The 14,606-nt window shown below is 33.3% G+C and overlaps 1 protein-coding gene across 10 annotated transcripts in view; it reads right to left on the reverse strand.

Annotated features, from left to right (window-relative positions):
* Positions 1-14,606, reverse strand: part of LRRIQ1 (leucine rich repeats and IQ motif containing 1) — a 188,908-nt gene that overhangs the window by 97,958 nt on the left and 76,344 nt on the right. For all 10 annotated transcript variants that reach the window (XM_036236956.1, XM_036236958.1, XM_036236955.1 and 7 more), the window contains exon 18: positions 8,808-8,927. In XM_036236956.1, coding sequence (XP_036092849.1) covers positions 8,808-8,927 — 120 coding nt within the window. The remainder of the gene's footprint in view (positions 1-8,807; positions 8,928-14,606) is intronic.

Consider the following 14,606-nt stretch of genomic DNA (forward strand, 5'->3'; position numbering starts at 1 on the left):
ATTATAAGCATTAAGTATTTGGTTGTTTGGAAGGGGAAAAATAGGTTTGAATAGATATTATATGACTATGCTGTGAGACATTTTAAATAAAAGAGAAGTATGGACTTAGTCAAAAAGCAAATATTTTTATTACCTAATTGATAAAATGTAAGTCTTGGTTAGATAAATCTTATCCTTGTAAACAGAAAAGTTAGAGAGCAATAATAAACTATGAGGACACTCTGGCAATTTGATTATGTTGTCTGAAGTTGTAAGATGATTTCAAGATAAAGTGGCAGCAATGGAAAAGGGGTCAAAAAATGTCAAAGGAAGGCAAAGCATCAATACCTTCCTAACTGGTACTTGACTTTAATTCTCAGTTCCCCTAAACTACGACATTGCAAGCAAAGTCGTGCATTTAAAACAAAAAATATTTAACTCTGCTCAAACTCAATAATAATTTTCTATCACATTTGAAATAAAATCCAGAGTTCTTGACATTATATTCTAGGCTTTATGTGGACTGATCCGTAACTATTTTTCCATTTCTTATCTCTGTTTTTTTTTTTTTCACTACTAATCATTTCTATGTATTGTATATTTTCTGTTCTTTTAATATAGTAAGGGAGTTTCTGTCTCATGGCTTCCATACTTGTCTTATACTAAGCCCAGAGAAGTATTACCCTATGGCTATTCCTTCACTTTATTTTCACATCTCTATTAAAATATTATACCATATTCAGGACTTCCCTGATCTTCCAATCAGATTGTATGCTCTCTCCCTTAACCTTCCTTATTTTTATAGTAATTCTCAATATCTTACAATGTTCTGTATATTTATATATTCACCTCAAGTTAAATGTAAGCTCTGTGAGACTAGGAATATTATCTTTCTTGTTCAAAGTGGTAAAAACAATGCCTGGAACATTTACAATAATCATTGACTTGAAATAGTCATTTATAAAAAATTCATTTTGTTTTAGCTTTAATTAGAATTAAGATCCTACTGAGAACATCTATAAATATCAGATTTAAAAAGAGCTAAAGGCACTCAAGAGCAATCAAAGCAGTCAGAAGTTAAAGAGCCAAGATCCCAGAGCATAAAGTTGCATGCTAATGTAAACCCTATATTTCCCTCCACATTTTCCTTCAGGGAAATTCCCAATTTTGTTAATAAGAAAGGGAAGCCAAGCAGAAATCTGAGGCTTGCTTACAGCACTTTCACTGAGATGAAGAGACAGAGGTTTAAGTGTAGGAATGCCAAGGTAGTTAGGAAGGAAGGAACAAGATCCCCAAGAGTAGAGAACCACAGAAATGTGAGCTTAGTCATATATAAAATTTCCCTTCATGTATTTGCCAATTCAAAGTAGTACATATGTAGGAGAGAGACCTAGAATTAAAGTACAATAGCAACAGCTGGGGTGCTAAAAAGCTAAGAAGAAATCTTTTCAGTCACTTGATGCTTCTTAGAAAGGGGTTAGAATTCAGGGACAGGCAAGGTGAAGGTGACCTAGTAAATATCTCACTTTCAGTGAGACACCATATTGGCTCAACCTTAAGAGAAACCAGAAATAGACCACCTTAACAAAGCTTGAAAATAAGCTTCAAAAGGATCTCTGCCTATATAATATCTGCTTATCAGAATAAAGTTAAATCCCCTTTAGAAAGAAAATATCTTCCAGGGTCTTTACACATTTTGCATATGTGTCTGATACTTGATCAAAGATTAAATGCTAAGAAAGAGAACTGACTGACTCAAAATACAAGAGATAAAAGGTCAAAGGAAATAAACTCACAAGTGATTCAGATATTACAATTAATTGAGAAAGATTTTAAAATATCATATCAGTATGTTTAGGCTTCTGGTTAACATGGTGAAGTAGGTAGACACTGTGCTTGCCCCCACCCACAACCACCTCAAAATTACAACTAAACTACAGAACAACCATTCTTGAAAATTGCTTGAAATCTAGCTGAACAGAAGTCCTATAAATAAAGATATACAGAAGAAGCCACATAGAGAATAGTAGGTGGGGTGGAGACGCAGAATGGGCTAGTATCACACCAGGTGTGGTGGTTAAAAATTGGGAGGAATATTTTGTCCGCAACGGACTCCCTGAGAAGTGAAGGGTCCCAGCCCCACACCAGACTCCCCAACCCAGGATGCCAGTTCCAGGAGGAGAAGGCCCCATAACTTCTGTCTGTAGAAACCAATGGAGATTGTAACTGAGTGAAACCAAGGGCTGATGCAGTACCAGGCACTCGTCCTAAAGTGCCTGCACACAGACTTTTACTCACTGATGGACTCAATTGTTTTGAGCTCCTACACTGAAGCAGCAGCTCAAAAGGTGCCAGGTACATACAGGGAGAAAGTGAATTGCCTGGCTTCGGGGTGAGGGCTAGAGGAGCAGCTTTCTTCTAGACAGAAGTGCTGGCAGAAGCCATTGTTCTTTTGTTGATCACTCCTACCATCCAGTCTGCACACTCAGGCAGGTGCCATATCTGAGTCTCTATCAACCTGGCTAACACTGGTCGTCTTGCCTGGTTATTTCCTGAGATCCTGCCCCAACAAACTGATGGGCCCACATGAGCTGCTTCTAGTGGCTTTTCCATAGAAATGGAAAAAGGTTCACAAACCCAAAAAAAAGCAGCATATGGCCTTGGTGTGCCTCATACCTCTTGCTAAAATCCCCAAGCCTAGCATTAGCAGCAGCTGGCCTTGGTTCACAGCTTAGCTTCTCCCAGGTAGCTCCAAGCCAAAAACAGGTGACAACCATCTAAAGATCACTTTGTAACTCATACCAAGTGGCTCTGGGCAGGGTACAGGAAGAGGCTTACCTTTACCTGCAATAGAGCCCATCCCAAAAGGCCCCAAAGCCAACATACTTGGTGGCCAACTTCCACCCATACCAGAGTACCACCTTAAAAAATGACACACTCAAAGGGCAGACTCAGCAGGCATCAGAGCCCTGTTAAAGCAAATCCCGATCCATAGTATTGGCCTCTACACAACAGCTCTTCCACTGTAGTCACAGCCAGTCCAATCAGCCTGAAGGCAAATCCTTCCATTTCTGTGCCAACAGCAATCAAGATTCAACCTCTACAGGAGAGCACACAAACCCACACAAAGGCCATACCTGAGTACCAGGCTCAGGTGACCAGGGAGACGGAGCCACTGGGCCCCACAGGACACCTACTACATGAGGTCAGTCTACTAAGACTGGAAGACATAATAGTTCTAACTATTTACAGGGAGACAGCCAAAATGAGGAGGCAAAGAAACATGTCCTGAATCAAAGAACAGAACAAAGCTCCAGACAAAGAACTGAACAGAATGGAGACAAGCAATCTACCAGTGCAAAGTTAAAAACACTGGTTATAAGGATGATCAATGAACTTAAAGGAAGAGTAGATGAACTCAGTGAGAACTTTAACAAAGAGATAATAAATATAAAAATGGAAATAGAAAACATAAAAAGAAGAACCAGTCAGAAATGAATACAATAACTGAAATGAAGACCACCTTAACAAGAATCGACAGATTAGATAAAGCAGAGGATTGAATCAGCAATTTAGAAGATAAAGTAGCATAAAACACCCACCTAATCAGAACAGAAACAAGAAAAGAATCCAAAAAACAGGAGGATAATGTAAGGGGACTCTGAGACAACATCAAGTACACCAACATTTGTATCATAGGGATACCAGAAGAAGAAGAGAAAGCAAGAAATTGAAAACTATTTTAAGAAATAATGATGGAAAACTTCCCTAACTTGGTGAAGGAAGTAGACATAGAAGCCTAGGAAGCACAGAGTCCCAAACAAGATGAATCCAGAGGCCCAAATCAAGGCACATCATAATTAAAATGGCAAAGGTTAAAAACAAAGAGAGAATCTTAAAAGCAACAAGAAAAAGACAGTTACCTATAAAGGAGCTCCCATAAAACTGTCAGATGATTTAACAGAAACTGCAGGCCAGGAGGGATTGGCATGAAATATTCAAAGTAAGAACCTACAACCTAGGTTCAGAGAAAGAACTTTCCAGACAGGAAAAGCTAAATGAATTCATCACCACCAAGCCAGTATTACAAGAAATGTTAAAGGGACTACTTTAAGAAGAAGAAAAGGGAAAAACCCACAGATTTAAATAATAAAACAGCAATAACCATGTACTTATCATTAATCATGTTAAATGTAAATGGCTTAAATGCTCCAATCAAAAGACCCAGGGTAGCTGAATGGATAAGAAAACAAGACTCATACATATGCTGTTTACAAGAGGCACTTCATATTGAAAGACACACACAGACTGAAAGTAAAGGGAGAAAGATCTTTCATGAAAATGGAAATGAAAAAAAGAAAGCTAGGGTAGCAAAACTTACATCAGATAAAATATACTTTAAAACAGAAGCTATAATAAGAGACAAAGAAGGACCCAGTAATTCAACAACTGTGTATTTATCCAAAAAAATAAAACAAAACACTAATCCAAAAGACATATGTGTCCATATGTTCATTTCAGCATTACTTACAACAGCCAAGATTTATTACTAAATTTTCAAGAGAATCTATCTATGGAAGCCAGAAGTTAATTAAATGATATCTTTAAACACAAAAATCCTACCTTAAAGTCTATACCAATAAAAGATATACTTTAAAATTTTAAGTAAAAGAATTTTTCAAGCAATTGAAAATTAACCTAAACTAAATAAATACTAAAGTCCTTCGGGCAAAGAAAAATGATCCCAGATGGAAGTATGTTAATGCAGGAAGAAATGAAGTTCAAGGAAAAAAGATAATCACAAACTAATGAGCTAGCAAAAAAAGAAAAAAAAAAACAAAAAAAAATGTGATTAATTAAAAAAAAGGAAAAAAAGAAGCAAGAAAAGAAATATAGAACATATAGGACAAATAGAAAACAAGTAGATGACACATATAAACCTAATTATACTCAAGTAAGATAAAATAGTTTGACAGCATTAATAAAAGAAAAATACCATCAGAATAAAATATAAAAATAAGCAGAACCCAACCATATAATCCTATGAGAGTCAACTTTAAATAAATAAAAAAAAAAAAACAAACACAGAAATGTTGAATGAGACTGGCTACTAAAATAGATATTATAAAATCACCAACCAAAAGAAAGTTGTTGTAATTATACAAATATCAGAGGAAGCAGCTATTAATGCAGTTAGTTAAAGAGGAAAACTAGAGTTAAAAAGGAAAATGTTATGATAAAAGTTTCAATTATACAATGATTTAAGTATCTTAAATGTGTATGCCCTGCTAACGTAGCCTCAAAATGTGAAGCAAAATTTTATAGGATTGATAGTTGATTTAGAGGAATCCACAGTCATAGTAGAAAATTTTAGCATTGTTCTGTCAATTACTGATAGAATCCCCTTCCCCAATCAATCATTAAGAATACAGAAGACTTAAAAAACTCAATTAATAAACGTGAAGTAATTAAGATTTTAGTAACAATATATTTAACACCCATAGAACTCACATGAAACATTTTAAGTATACATGAAACATTTTTAAGTATACACGAAACATTTTTCCAAAGAGATTATGTGCTTAGACAATTTTTTAAATAATATTTTTTAAGGAATAAACAACACCAATCTTATATCAAACTCTTCCAGAAAATAGAAACGGAAGAAACACTTCCCAATCAAATATACAAGGCCAACATAACATTGATACCAAAATCTGCAGTGTTTTACAAGAAAGAAAATTTATAGGTTCACTTTTTCTTTAATATAAATGCAAAATCTTAAAATATTAGCAATTAAAATTCAGAGATATATAAAAAGGATGATACCTTATAGCTAAATTGGTTTATTCTAGGAATGCCATGTTTAATTTTTAATAAATAAATGTTATATGCATAACAATTATTTGATAATATTGAAATCACATATAGAATGATCATCATAATCATTACCTCTTGAAATGGTAAGAAGATGCTAAGGAAGGTAACTTCCTTAATCAAATACATTTTCTACAAGAACTATATTAAACATTTTACTTAGTGATGGTATATTGAAAGCTTTCACATTAAGAGTAGGAGCTAGAAAAAGATGTCTGCTAATAGTAGTATCCTGGCCCATTTTACTGGAGGTAGTAGTCAAGACAATAAGGCAATAAGACATAAAGTCAAGGCATAAGAATTGGAATAAAAGAAATAAAACTGTCATTATTCTCAGATGGCATGATTGTATATAAAGAATATTCAAAAATTTTAAAAGATAAACTACTAAAATTAATAAGTGATTTCAAACAAATGGCTAAATACAAGGTTAACATACAAAAAATAAATATATCAGAAAATATCAAATACCTAGAAATAAACCTAACTAAAAATGTACAAGACTACTATGAAGAAAGCTACAGAGCATTGTGGAATCTTAAATGGCTTAGATAAATGGTAGGATATTATGTGTTCATGGATTTAAAAATATAATATTTTAAAAAATCAGGTCTCTCAAATTGATTTATAGATTCATTGCAATCTCAGACAAAATCCTAATATTTATTGTACAAATTGACAGGATGATTCTAAAATTTGTACAGAAACGAAAATGGTCAACAGAGCAGTAGTAGCTCTTTCTTGAAGAGAAAGAACAAAATTGGAGCATTTGTAAGACTAGATATCAAAATTTATTATAAATTCTACAGTTATTCATATATATACAATGGATTGTTACTCAGCCATTAAAAAAAATGAAATCCTACCATTTGCAATGACATAGAGGTTATTATGTGCCTAGAGGTTATTATGCTGAGTGAAATAAATCAGACAGAGAAAGATAAATACCATATGATTTCACTTATATGCGTTATCTAAGGAACAAAAAGAACAAACTAATCAAAAACAGACTCACAAATATAGTGGACAATTTTGGTGATGGACAGAAGGGAGGGGGGGTTGGGAGGCTGGGAGAATGGGGTGAAGGGTTAAAGAAGTACAAATTACTAGTGATAGTTGGGCATGGGGAGCATGGCAGAGGGAATGCAGTTAGCATTAATATGATAGCTAAGTGGAAGGCCAGGAGAGGGAGGGAGAAATTGGGGGGATCATTTTATGAACATTATAGATGTCTAATTAATGTACTGTATACTTGAAACTAAATAAATAAATTATAAAAAAATTCTACATTTATTAGTGATGTAAGGATAAACAACTGAACAATGAGAAAAATTAAAAGAACCCACATACACAGTTACCTGAGTCTAAACAAAACTTCAACTGCAATTCACTGTGAAAAGTATGGTCTGTAAAACAAACAGTTCTGAATCAATGATATAACTGAATGTGTGTGTATGTGGGGATCTTGATTACTACCTCACACTATCCACAACAATTAATTCCATATATATCATAGACTTAAGTGCTGAAAGCTAAGATCATAAAGTTTCTAGAATATGATCTAGGAGTAGGCAAATATGTATGTTACGACAATTAGAAATTTTGTATTTTAAATTAGAAACATTCTGTTCATCAAAATTAACCATAAAGAGAATAAAAGTAAGCTTCGGAATTTAGAGAAAATATTTGCAAGGGAAAATGGAGTAGTATTTAGCATATATAAAGAACTTCTACAAATCAATAAGAAAAAAGAGGTACAACTCTACTAAAAAAATGCACAAACACTTGATCATGTCACAAAAGTGGATATTTAAATGCCAGTAAGTATATGAAAAGGTATTTGACATTAGAGTTATGAAAAAAATGCAAATTAAAACAAGATAGCATCATAAACCTACTAGAATAGGGGTAAAGACATAAAGATACAAAGTGTTGGTGAGGATAGAGCTGCTCTAAAACTCTCCTATTCTGCTGACAGAACTTTAAATTGATACAATCACTTTGGAATACCATTAGGCACTATCTACTAAACAGGAAAATGTTATGATCCAGAAATTCTATTTCCAAAACAAATATGACTACACACATCAAAAGACATATACAAGAATGTTCATGACACCTTTAGTCATAATAGACAATACTAGAAATAATTCAACAAGAAATAATCTACAAATAGTAGAATACCACTTTTAAAAAGTGGTATGTTCAAAAGAGCATCATATATACAGCTACACTTAGCCACATATATAAATTTCACAGACATAATATTATATTTAGGAAGAGTACATACTGTATGATTCTACTTATAGGAAGTTCAAAAATAGGCAAAACTAATCTATGATAAGGGAGGTATGAAGGCATGAGGAAGTCTTCTGGAGATGTTCGTATGTTCTATATCTTAATCTGACTGGTGGTTATGTGGGTGTTAACTGTCTAGAGAAGAGGGAACACATGAGCAAACTAAGGATGTAAAAGGCAAGTGTTTTACACAGTAAAATGTTGCTCAATTTGGTTGAAGAACATGGAAGCCACAGGGAGAAGTGGTAGATATTTCTGTATAGTTTGCTGCCCTATTGTGGAATACTCAAATAACAAATTAAGAATGTTTTTCTCACATTTTTAGGCAACAAAGAACTACTAAAGGTTGTTGAACAGGGCATAAATAAGGTCATAGTTATATTTAATGAAGAATATTTGATAAATAAAGTGGTAAATCTAGATGAAGTATACACAGAGGAACTTGTAAATATTCTAAAACCATGTTTACACACTGTACAAGCTTGTAAGGTGAATGAAGATGTTAAGCAAGTAGAATACTTTTTTAGGTGTTACTTGAAAAAAGTCTGTAATAGTGTCCAGAGGATAAAAATCTTAAAAACTGTTTTATCTCCAAAATAGTTCACTAAAAGTATTTTAAAGACCAATATTCATATGTTGTAGTTGGTACTTACTTCATGAAATGTAAAATCCTCTAAATCTATTTCTTCATATTCTTCTTCAGATTCTTCATTCTTAATAGCCTCTAGAGCTGTTGTCAGTTTCTTTCGCAAAAAAAAGCCCTTCCAAACTGCCTAAACAAAAATTTAAAGCATGTTATACAAGGTTATAGATCAAACTCCAAACCAGATTCTCTGTATTATCCCATTAGGAAGATAAAACATCTTAGATCTTAGTTTAATGGCTCAGTAATCTGTTTTTTGAACTTTATGTGACACTTAGAACTTCAAGGTAAATTAAACAACTGCATGTGTCTAAAGTTCTGAATCTCAGGAGATTTTCCTTGTAGTAAGCAGAAAAGAATCTTTAAAACTCCCTCAACTGCACATGTAGGTCAACCAATCAATTATCTGATAATTCCTCCAGGACTCATTTTAAACTAAGAAGAAAGAAATACAAAGAAAAACCAATTTTGCTAATTTTCAAATAATTATGTATAAAATAAACTAACACACATTTAGGAAAATTTCACCATACATAAATGGCCACATTAGAGAAGTAGTATCCTGGCCCATAACAATGAACTAATTTCATTTTAATATAAACTAAGCACAAAATCATAGAATTAAAAATATTCAGATTCTTCAATAACCCTGGAATAGGGAAAGCTTTCCTAACTATAACCCCAAGAATATTACAGTTTAAAACCAAAAAGTATCTTTATATACTGGAGTGAGTTCCAGGATATATTAAGTGAAAATAACAAGGTAGAAAGAGTGGGATTTTTTCCCTTCCTATTTAAATTTTTCTTTCATAGATAAATGCATGTAATTATTTATCTATAAAAGATTATACATAAATATTTAATATATAAATTATCTAAACATTTCTAAATGTGTATGTATATGTGGTTTCTAATATTTAAAAAGTAAAAGTATAACTCATAAATTAGTTATAAAAACATTAACTATAGAGGCAGCAAACAGGGTGGAAGTTACAGCAATAGAAGCCAGACTTCTCTGACTATACTTTGCTTAGTTTGACTTTGGAACTGTGCACATGCTTAAGATAACTGTAAAATAAATAAATATAAAAAAATAAATTCCTGAAAAAATATAAAAATATGTTTCATGCTGTGAGCATAACCACACAGAAGTTATTTAAAGTGACTTTAAAATCGATTTATTTGACTATATCCTTAGTGAGATATACAGAAGACAAATTTAACTATAAAATATATCTTAAATGTTTTCAGTAGTCATAACGTTAGTAATATTGTTGATATTGTTAATCTGAAATATATATTGAGAAGTAGAATATACAAACAGAATATGGACAGACCATATATGACAACAAGTCACCCACCGCCCCTGCAGCAATCACCTAGGAAGCCAAACCACAAACTCTGCAACAATTAACCACGAATGACCAAGATCTGGTCAAAGACTGCCAGCTTTCCCATTTTTTTTTGGCCCTAGTTCTAACCAACTAGAAACAGCTGAATATGCTTTCCAAACCAATCACATAAGACATCCCAGTTCTAGTTGCTTGCCTTCCATCTCCTCTATGCCAACAACCTTCAATTAGAGCATATTTAAAACCTCCTCTTATTTTGTTCCCCACTACAACAGTTTCCCACTTGCTTCTCTTCTTTTGAGTCTATGCCAAAGGCAAGTGATACTGGCTACCTCCACTATTATAGCACACCTTGAATAAATAGCCTGTTTTCTTCACATTTGTATGGTCCTTCTTTATTTCCATTATGTATGTGCATGTAACACACATACAAACACATATATACACACATATATATGGGAGGGGGAGTGAGAGAGAAGAAAAAGAGCAATTACGCTAATGTTATTAGGAACACGGACTTTCCATGGGTGGGGGAGGGGGTATGCAAATATAAAATAAGTAAAAATTCTACAGTCCTGTTTTTAATTTAAAAATATTAGCATAAACCCATGGTATATATGTTTTTCTTTAAAAAAATGTATTAAGATCAGTATGTTGAAAGGAATCTGAAAACAATGACCATACAAGTAGCAACAACAAATGCTCCTAAAATTATAAAGCTCTGCTAAAATCCAGATTGTAGTCTTTAAATATTATTTCAACTATTGAATCAAGAATATTTGGAGTAATGACTGAATCCAGGCCTGAGGCAAAATATATATAAAATGAATCTGGAACATGATATCACATTAGAAAGCAAGGAAAGTTTCAAAGACTACTGAATTGTGTTTAAAAAGTTAACTTGAAGAGACTATCATTGGCCAAGTAAGGGGCAATCTGAGCATCAGAAAGAATTATAACCGCAATGGAATTAAATATATCATATATTTAAAAAATTTATGTGTACATTATGGAAGAACACATGGTGACCTCTGGAGGATGCTAGCAAAACTCATTAATCTACAAACTAGTAAGTAAAGGGAGAGCATTAAGCATTTCATCTGCCTTTCCAATGTAAACTGTGCCCAAGAATAACTAGTTGATTAGACACAGTTTCTCTTTATAGATATATTTTAGTTAGCAAATGAAGAAATATATATAGAGTATTGACATTTTGCAAATCATTAAAGAGAACTGATCTAGGCAGTGTTTACCAATGGCCGCTAACATTCCTAAAAGAGAGGCAACCGGACATTATGTGTCTCTTCTCATGCAAATCAACATCTGCAAAGTATTCTCAATTAAAAAACCAAAGCCAAATCATATCTGTTAGATCTTACTGTCAGTTTTCATAAAACAAGAGGACGAGAAACATATTAAGTGATGCCATAGATATGCATTTGCCAAAATTTAGAAGGCATAAAACTTTACAGGACAAAAGACCTGATTTCCTAAATAAATAAATTGCAAGCAAAAAAAAAAGAGAGAAGGGATTATTGTATACTTAAAGACAAGTAACATATAAACCCATTGAAAAGTGATGACCGTGTCCATATTTTGATTAAGAAGAATCTGTAAACAAACATTTATGAAATAGTAGAGAAATTTAAATATCATTTGATATTTGGTAATACTGAAAAACAGTTGTCAGTTTTTAGGTTGGCAATGTACTGAAGTTATATTTAAAACAATAGATCTTATAGAAATGTATGCTCGTTACTTTATAAAAGTAATGATAAGATATCTGGGATTTGTTTCAGATAATGTAGCAATGAGAAAGGAGAGGTGGGTTGGTTATAGAAGACGTCGAGAGTAGGTACAGATCTGTGGAGAAAAAGGTATAAAGGGAATTCTTCAATCTAGGCCTTCAATGACAAAGATTTATTCATTAATACTTACAATGGATCCAGCTCAGTTCATTAGGGATAGAACTTCTACAAAGATCTAGACTATAAAACATAGTGTGTGTTTTCTGGTGTGATACATATAGATATCTCTCTCATGAATTTGTGTCAGGAATTTAAGTCCAGCCATCTCTACTCAGTTTGAGAAAGAAATGTGTTGTAAGTAATGTTCAGATTCTTCTTCTAACTTATTTATTTCTGTCAAGGCTTCAATTTTTCTCCCAGTAATCCATTTATGATTAATTCATCTTCCCTTTACATATTCGAATCAATTCCCTGGACAGACAACTATATCAATATTAGACATATCTGACACTTTTTTATTCTCTAGCTACTATCAACTTACACTCTAAAACATACCATATACTTATTCCACGTTAAAAACCTTCACACATCTCTAAGCATGTTCCTTCTATAATTTCTTAATATTTTGGTTCTTATGGTAGCCTAGTTCACTACAACTTATTTATTATTCCAGTAATATGAAATCCTATGTCCTTTTTCTTCCAGTGTTCTTTATACCTGGAATTCCATTCTCTTACATATTAATATTGAGCACTATCTCTTTCTCAAAGTGTATCTTATGGCTTTTATTTTAGGGTAAGCTAAGTGCTATAACAAAAATATCCAAAAATGTATATTAACTCAGAAATAATAGTTTATTTCTTGACCACATAACAAGTGTTGAGAGGGTAAACAAGACAATGAGGCAAGCACTTTAAAATAAAGTGATTCAGGTATCCAGGCTTTGCAGACTGCAGTCCCAACAGACAGCTTCTTAGGATGCCTCAGAAGCTGTCTTCATTTCAGCCAAACAGAAAGGGGAGAGAATAGAGGAATGTCTGTGGGAAGTTTTCTGAGCCAGATATGAAAGTGGTTCACATAGCTTTCACTCATGTTCTATTGACTGGAACTCAGAAGAAAGGCCATGCTAAAGTGTAAGGGAAGCTGGCTGTATGCTAAGAAGAGGAGAATATGAGTTTGGGGAGAGCAGTATCACCACATCATTTATAAAATCGTCAGTTTGTTCTAAATCCCAGGTTGTTTCTATTATATCATGCTCTGCTCTCCAAGATGGTTAGGAAGTCTAGAATTCATGTTTTAAAATGAATAGTTTACAAAACTTGATGATTGTACTCAGGAAAAGAGAAAATGAAGTTGTCCTGACTGATGATGTAACACAAAAGAGATTTGTTTTAAGTTGCGAAGAAAAGCTAAATTATGCTTGCTTTTGCTGCAGATATAAAGTAGTTCAAAATGTTCAAGAGAATATTAAATAGAGATATCAGCCACTGCACTAGCCTATTTCATAAAGTAATGACTTTCTCTTTATTGAATGAAGTAAAGCAAAAGTTCTATATTCTTTTACTATTGATGGCTAAAAAATGTATTGCTCATCAATTGATGATGAAAGGGAATTTGGACTGCATGAAATATTCATTCATCATGTAGCAGAATAATATTTTGAGACAATAACTGAGGTTTCTTTCTTTATCTCACAAGTTCCTTGAATCTATTCCCCCCCCTCCCGCCCCACTCCCACAGGCATTCAGGTATTAGTAAGAGCTTCGTCTGTAAGAGCTCCTTGGGAGTACAGTCCAGACAAATTAAGTCAACCAAAATACTGAATATATTCATGAGAATCACAGCAAAGATAATTTTCTTGAAAACTTCCACTTTAATAACAAAAGCCAGCAACTTAATTTTAAGGCTATTCTTCTAGTTGCTTAGGCCAATACCTTGGAGTTATACCAGATTCCTCCGTATCTCTCATATAACCCATTCCCATGAACTGATAACATCGGCTCTACCTTCTAAGTATATATATGCATGCCATCAAGATAAGTCAACATATATCCTGGAATGTGATTTTCTTCTACAGCAACACTCTGGTCCGCGCTGCCATTATCTCTTGTTTCGATTACTGCAATAGTCTCCTAATTGATTTTGCTGCTTCTATTCCTGCCTTCCTACAATATAATCACAACATAAAGTAAACTTGATCACGTAAGTCCACTGCTCAGATTCCTGAAATAGCTTCCCATGTCATTCAGAGTAAAAGCCAAAATCGTTATAATAACTTAAGATTTATAAGCCTTACTCTTCTCCCTTTTACCACTCTTCAGTCACACTGGTTTCTTACTATTCTTTAAACATTGTATCATGCTCCTAAATCAGTGTCTTTGAATCTGATATTCCTCTGCCTGAAATAAACTTTCCCCAGATATCCAATGACTTAATCTCTCACTGCAATGTCACCTTTTCCGGTATTCCATACCCATCCTATTTAAATGATAAACTTTCCTTTGATACTCCTATCCAACTTTTCCTGCTTTACATTTTTTCCTTAGTACTATCATTATCTAGCATAGTTATTTATTAATTGTATATCTTAACAGAATGTAAGTAATAAGGTTTTTATGCCAAACAAAAAACATTGCTGAATGAATGAAGGGAAACACTTGATTTTTGTTTAGTTACTATCATTTAATTCAGTACCATGGATTTCCACAG

This window comes from Rousettus aegyptiacus, unplaced genomic scaffold (assembly GCF_014176215.1).
Source record: "Rousettus aegyptiacus isolate mRouAeg1 unplaced genomic scaffold, mRouAeg1.p scaffold_m13_p_2, whole genome shotgun sequence".
NCBI lineage: Eukaryota > Metazoa > Chordata > Mammalia > Chiroptera > Pteropodidae > Rousettus > Rousettus aegyptiacus.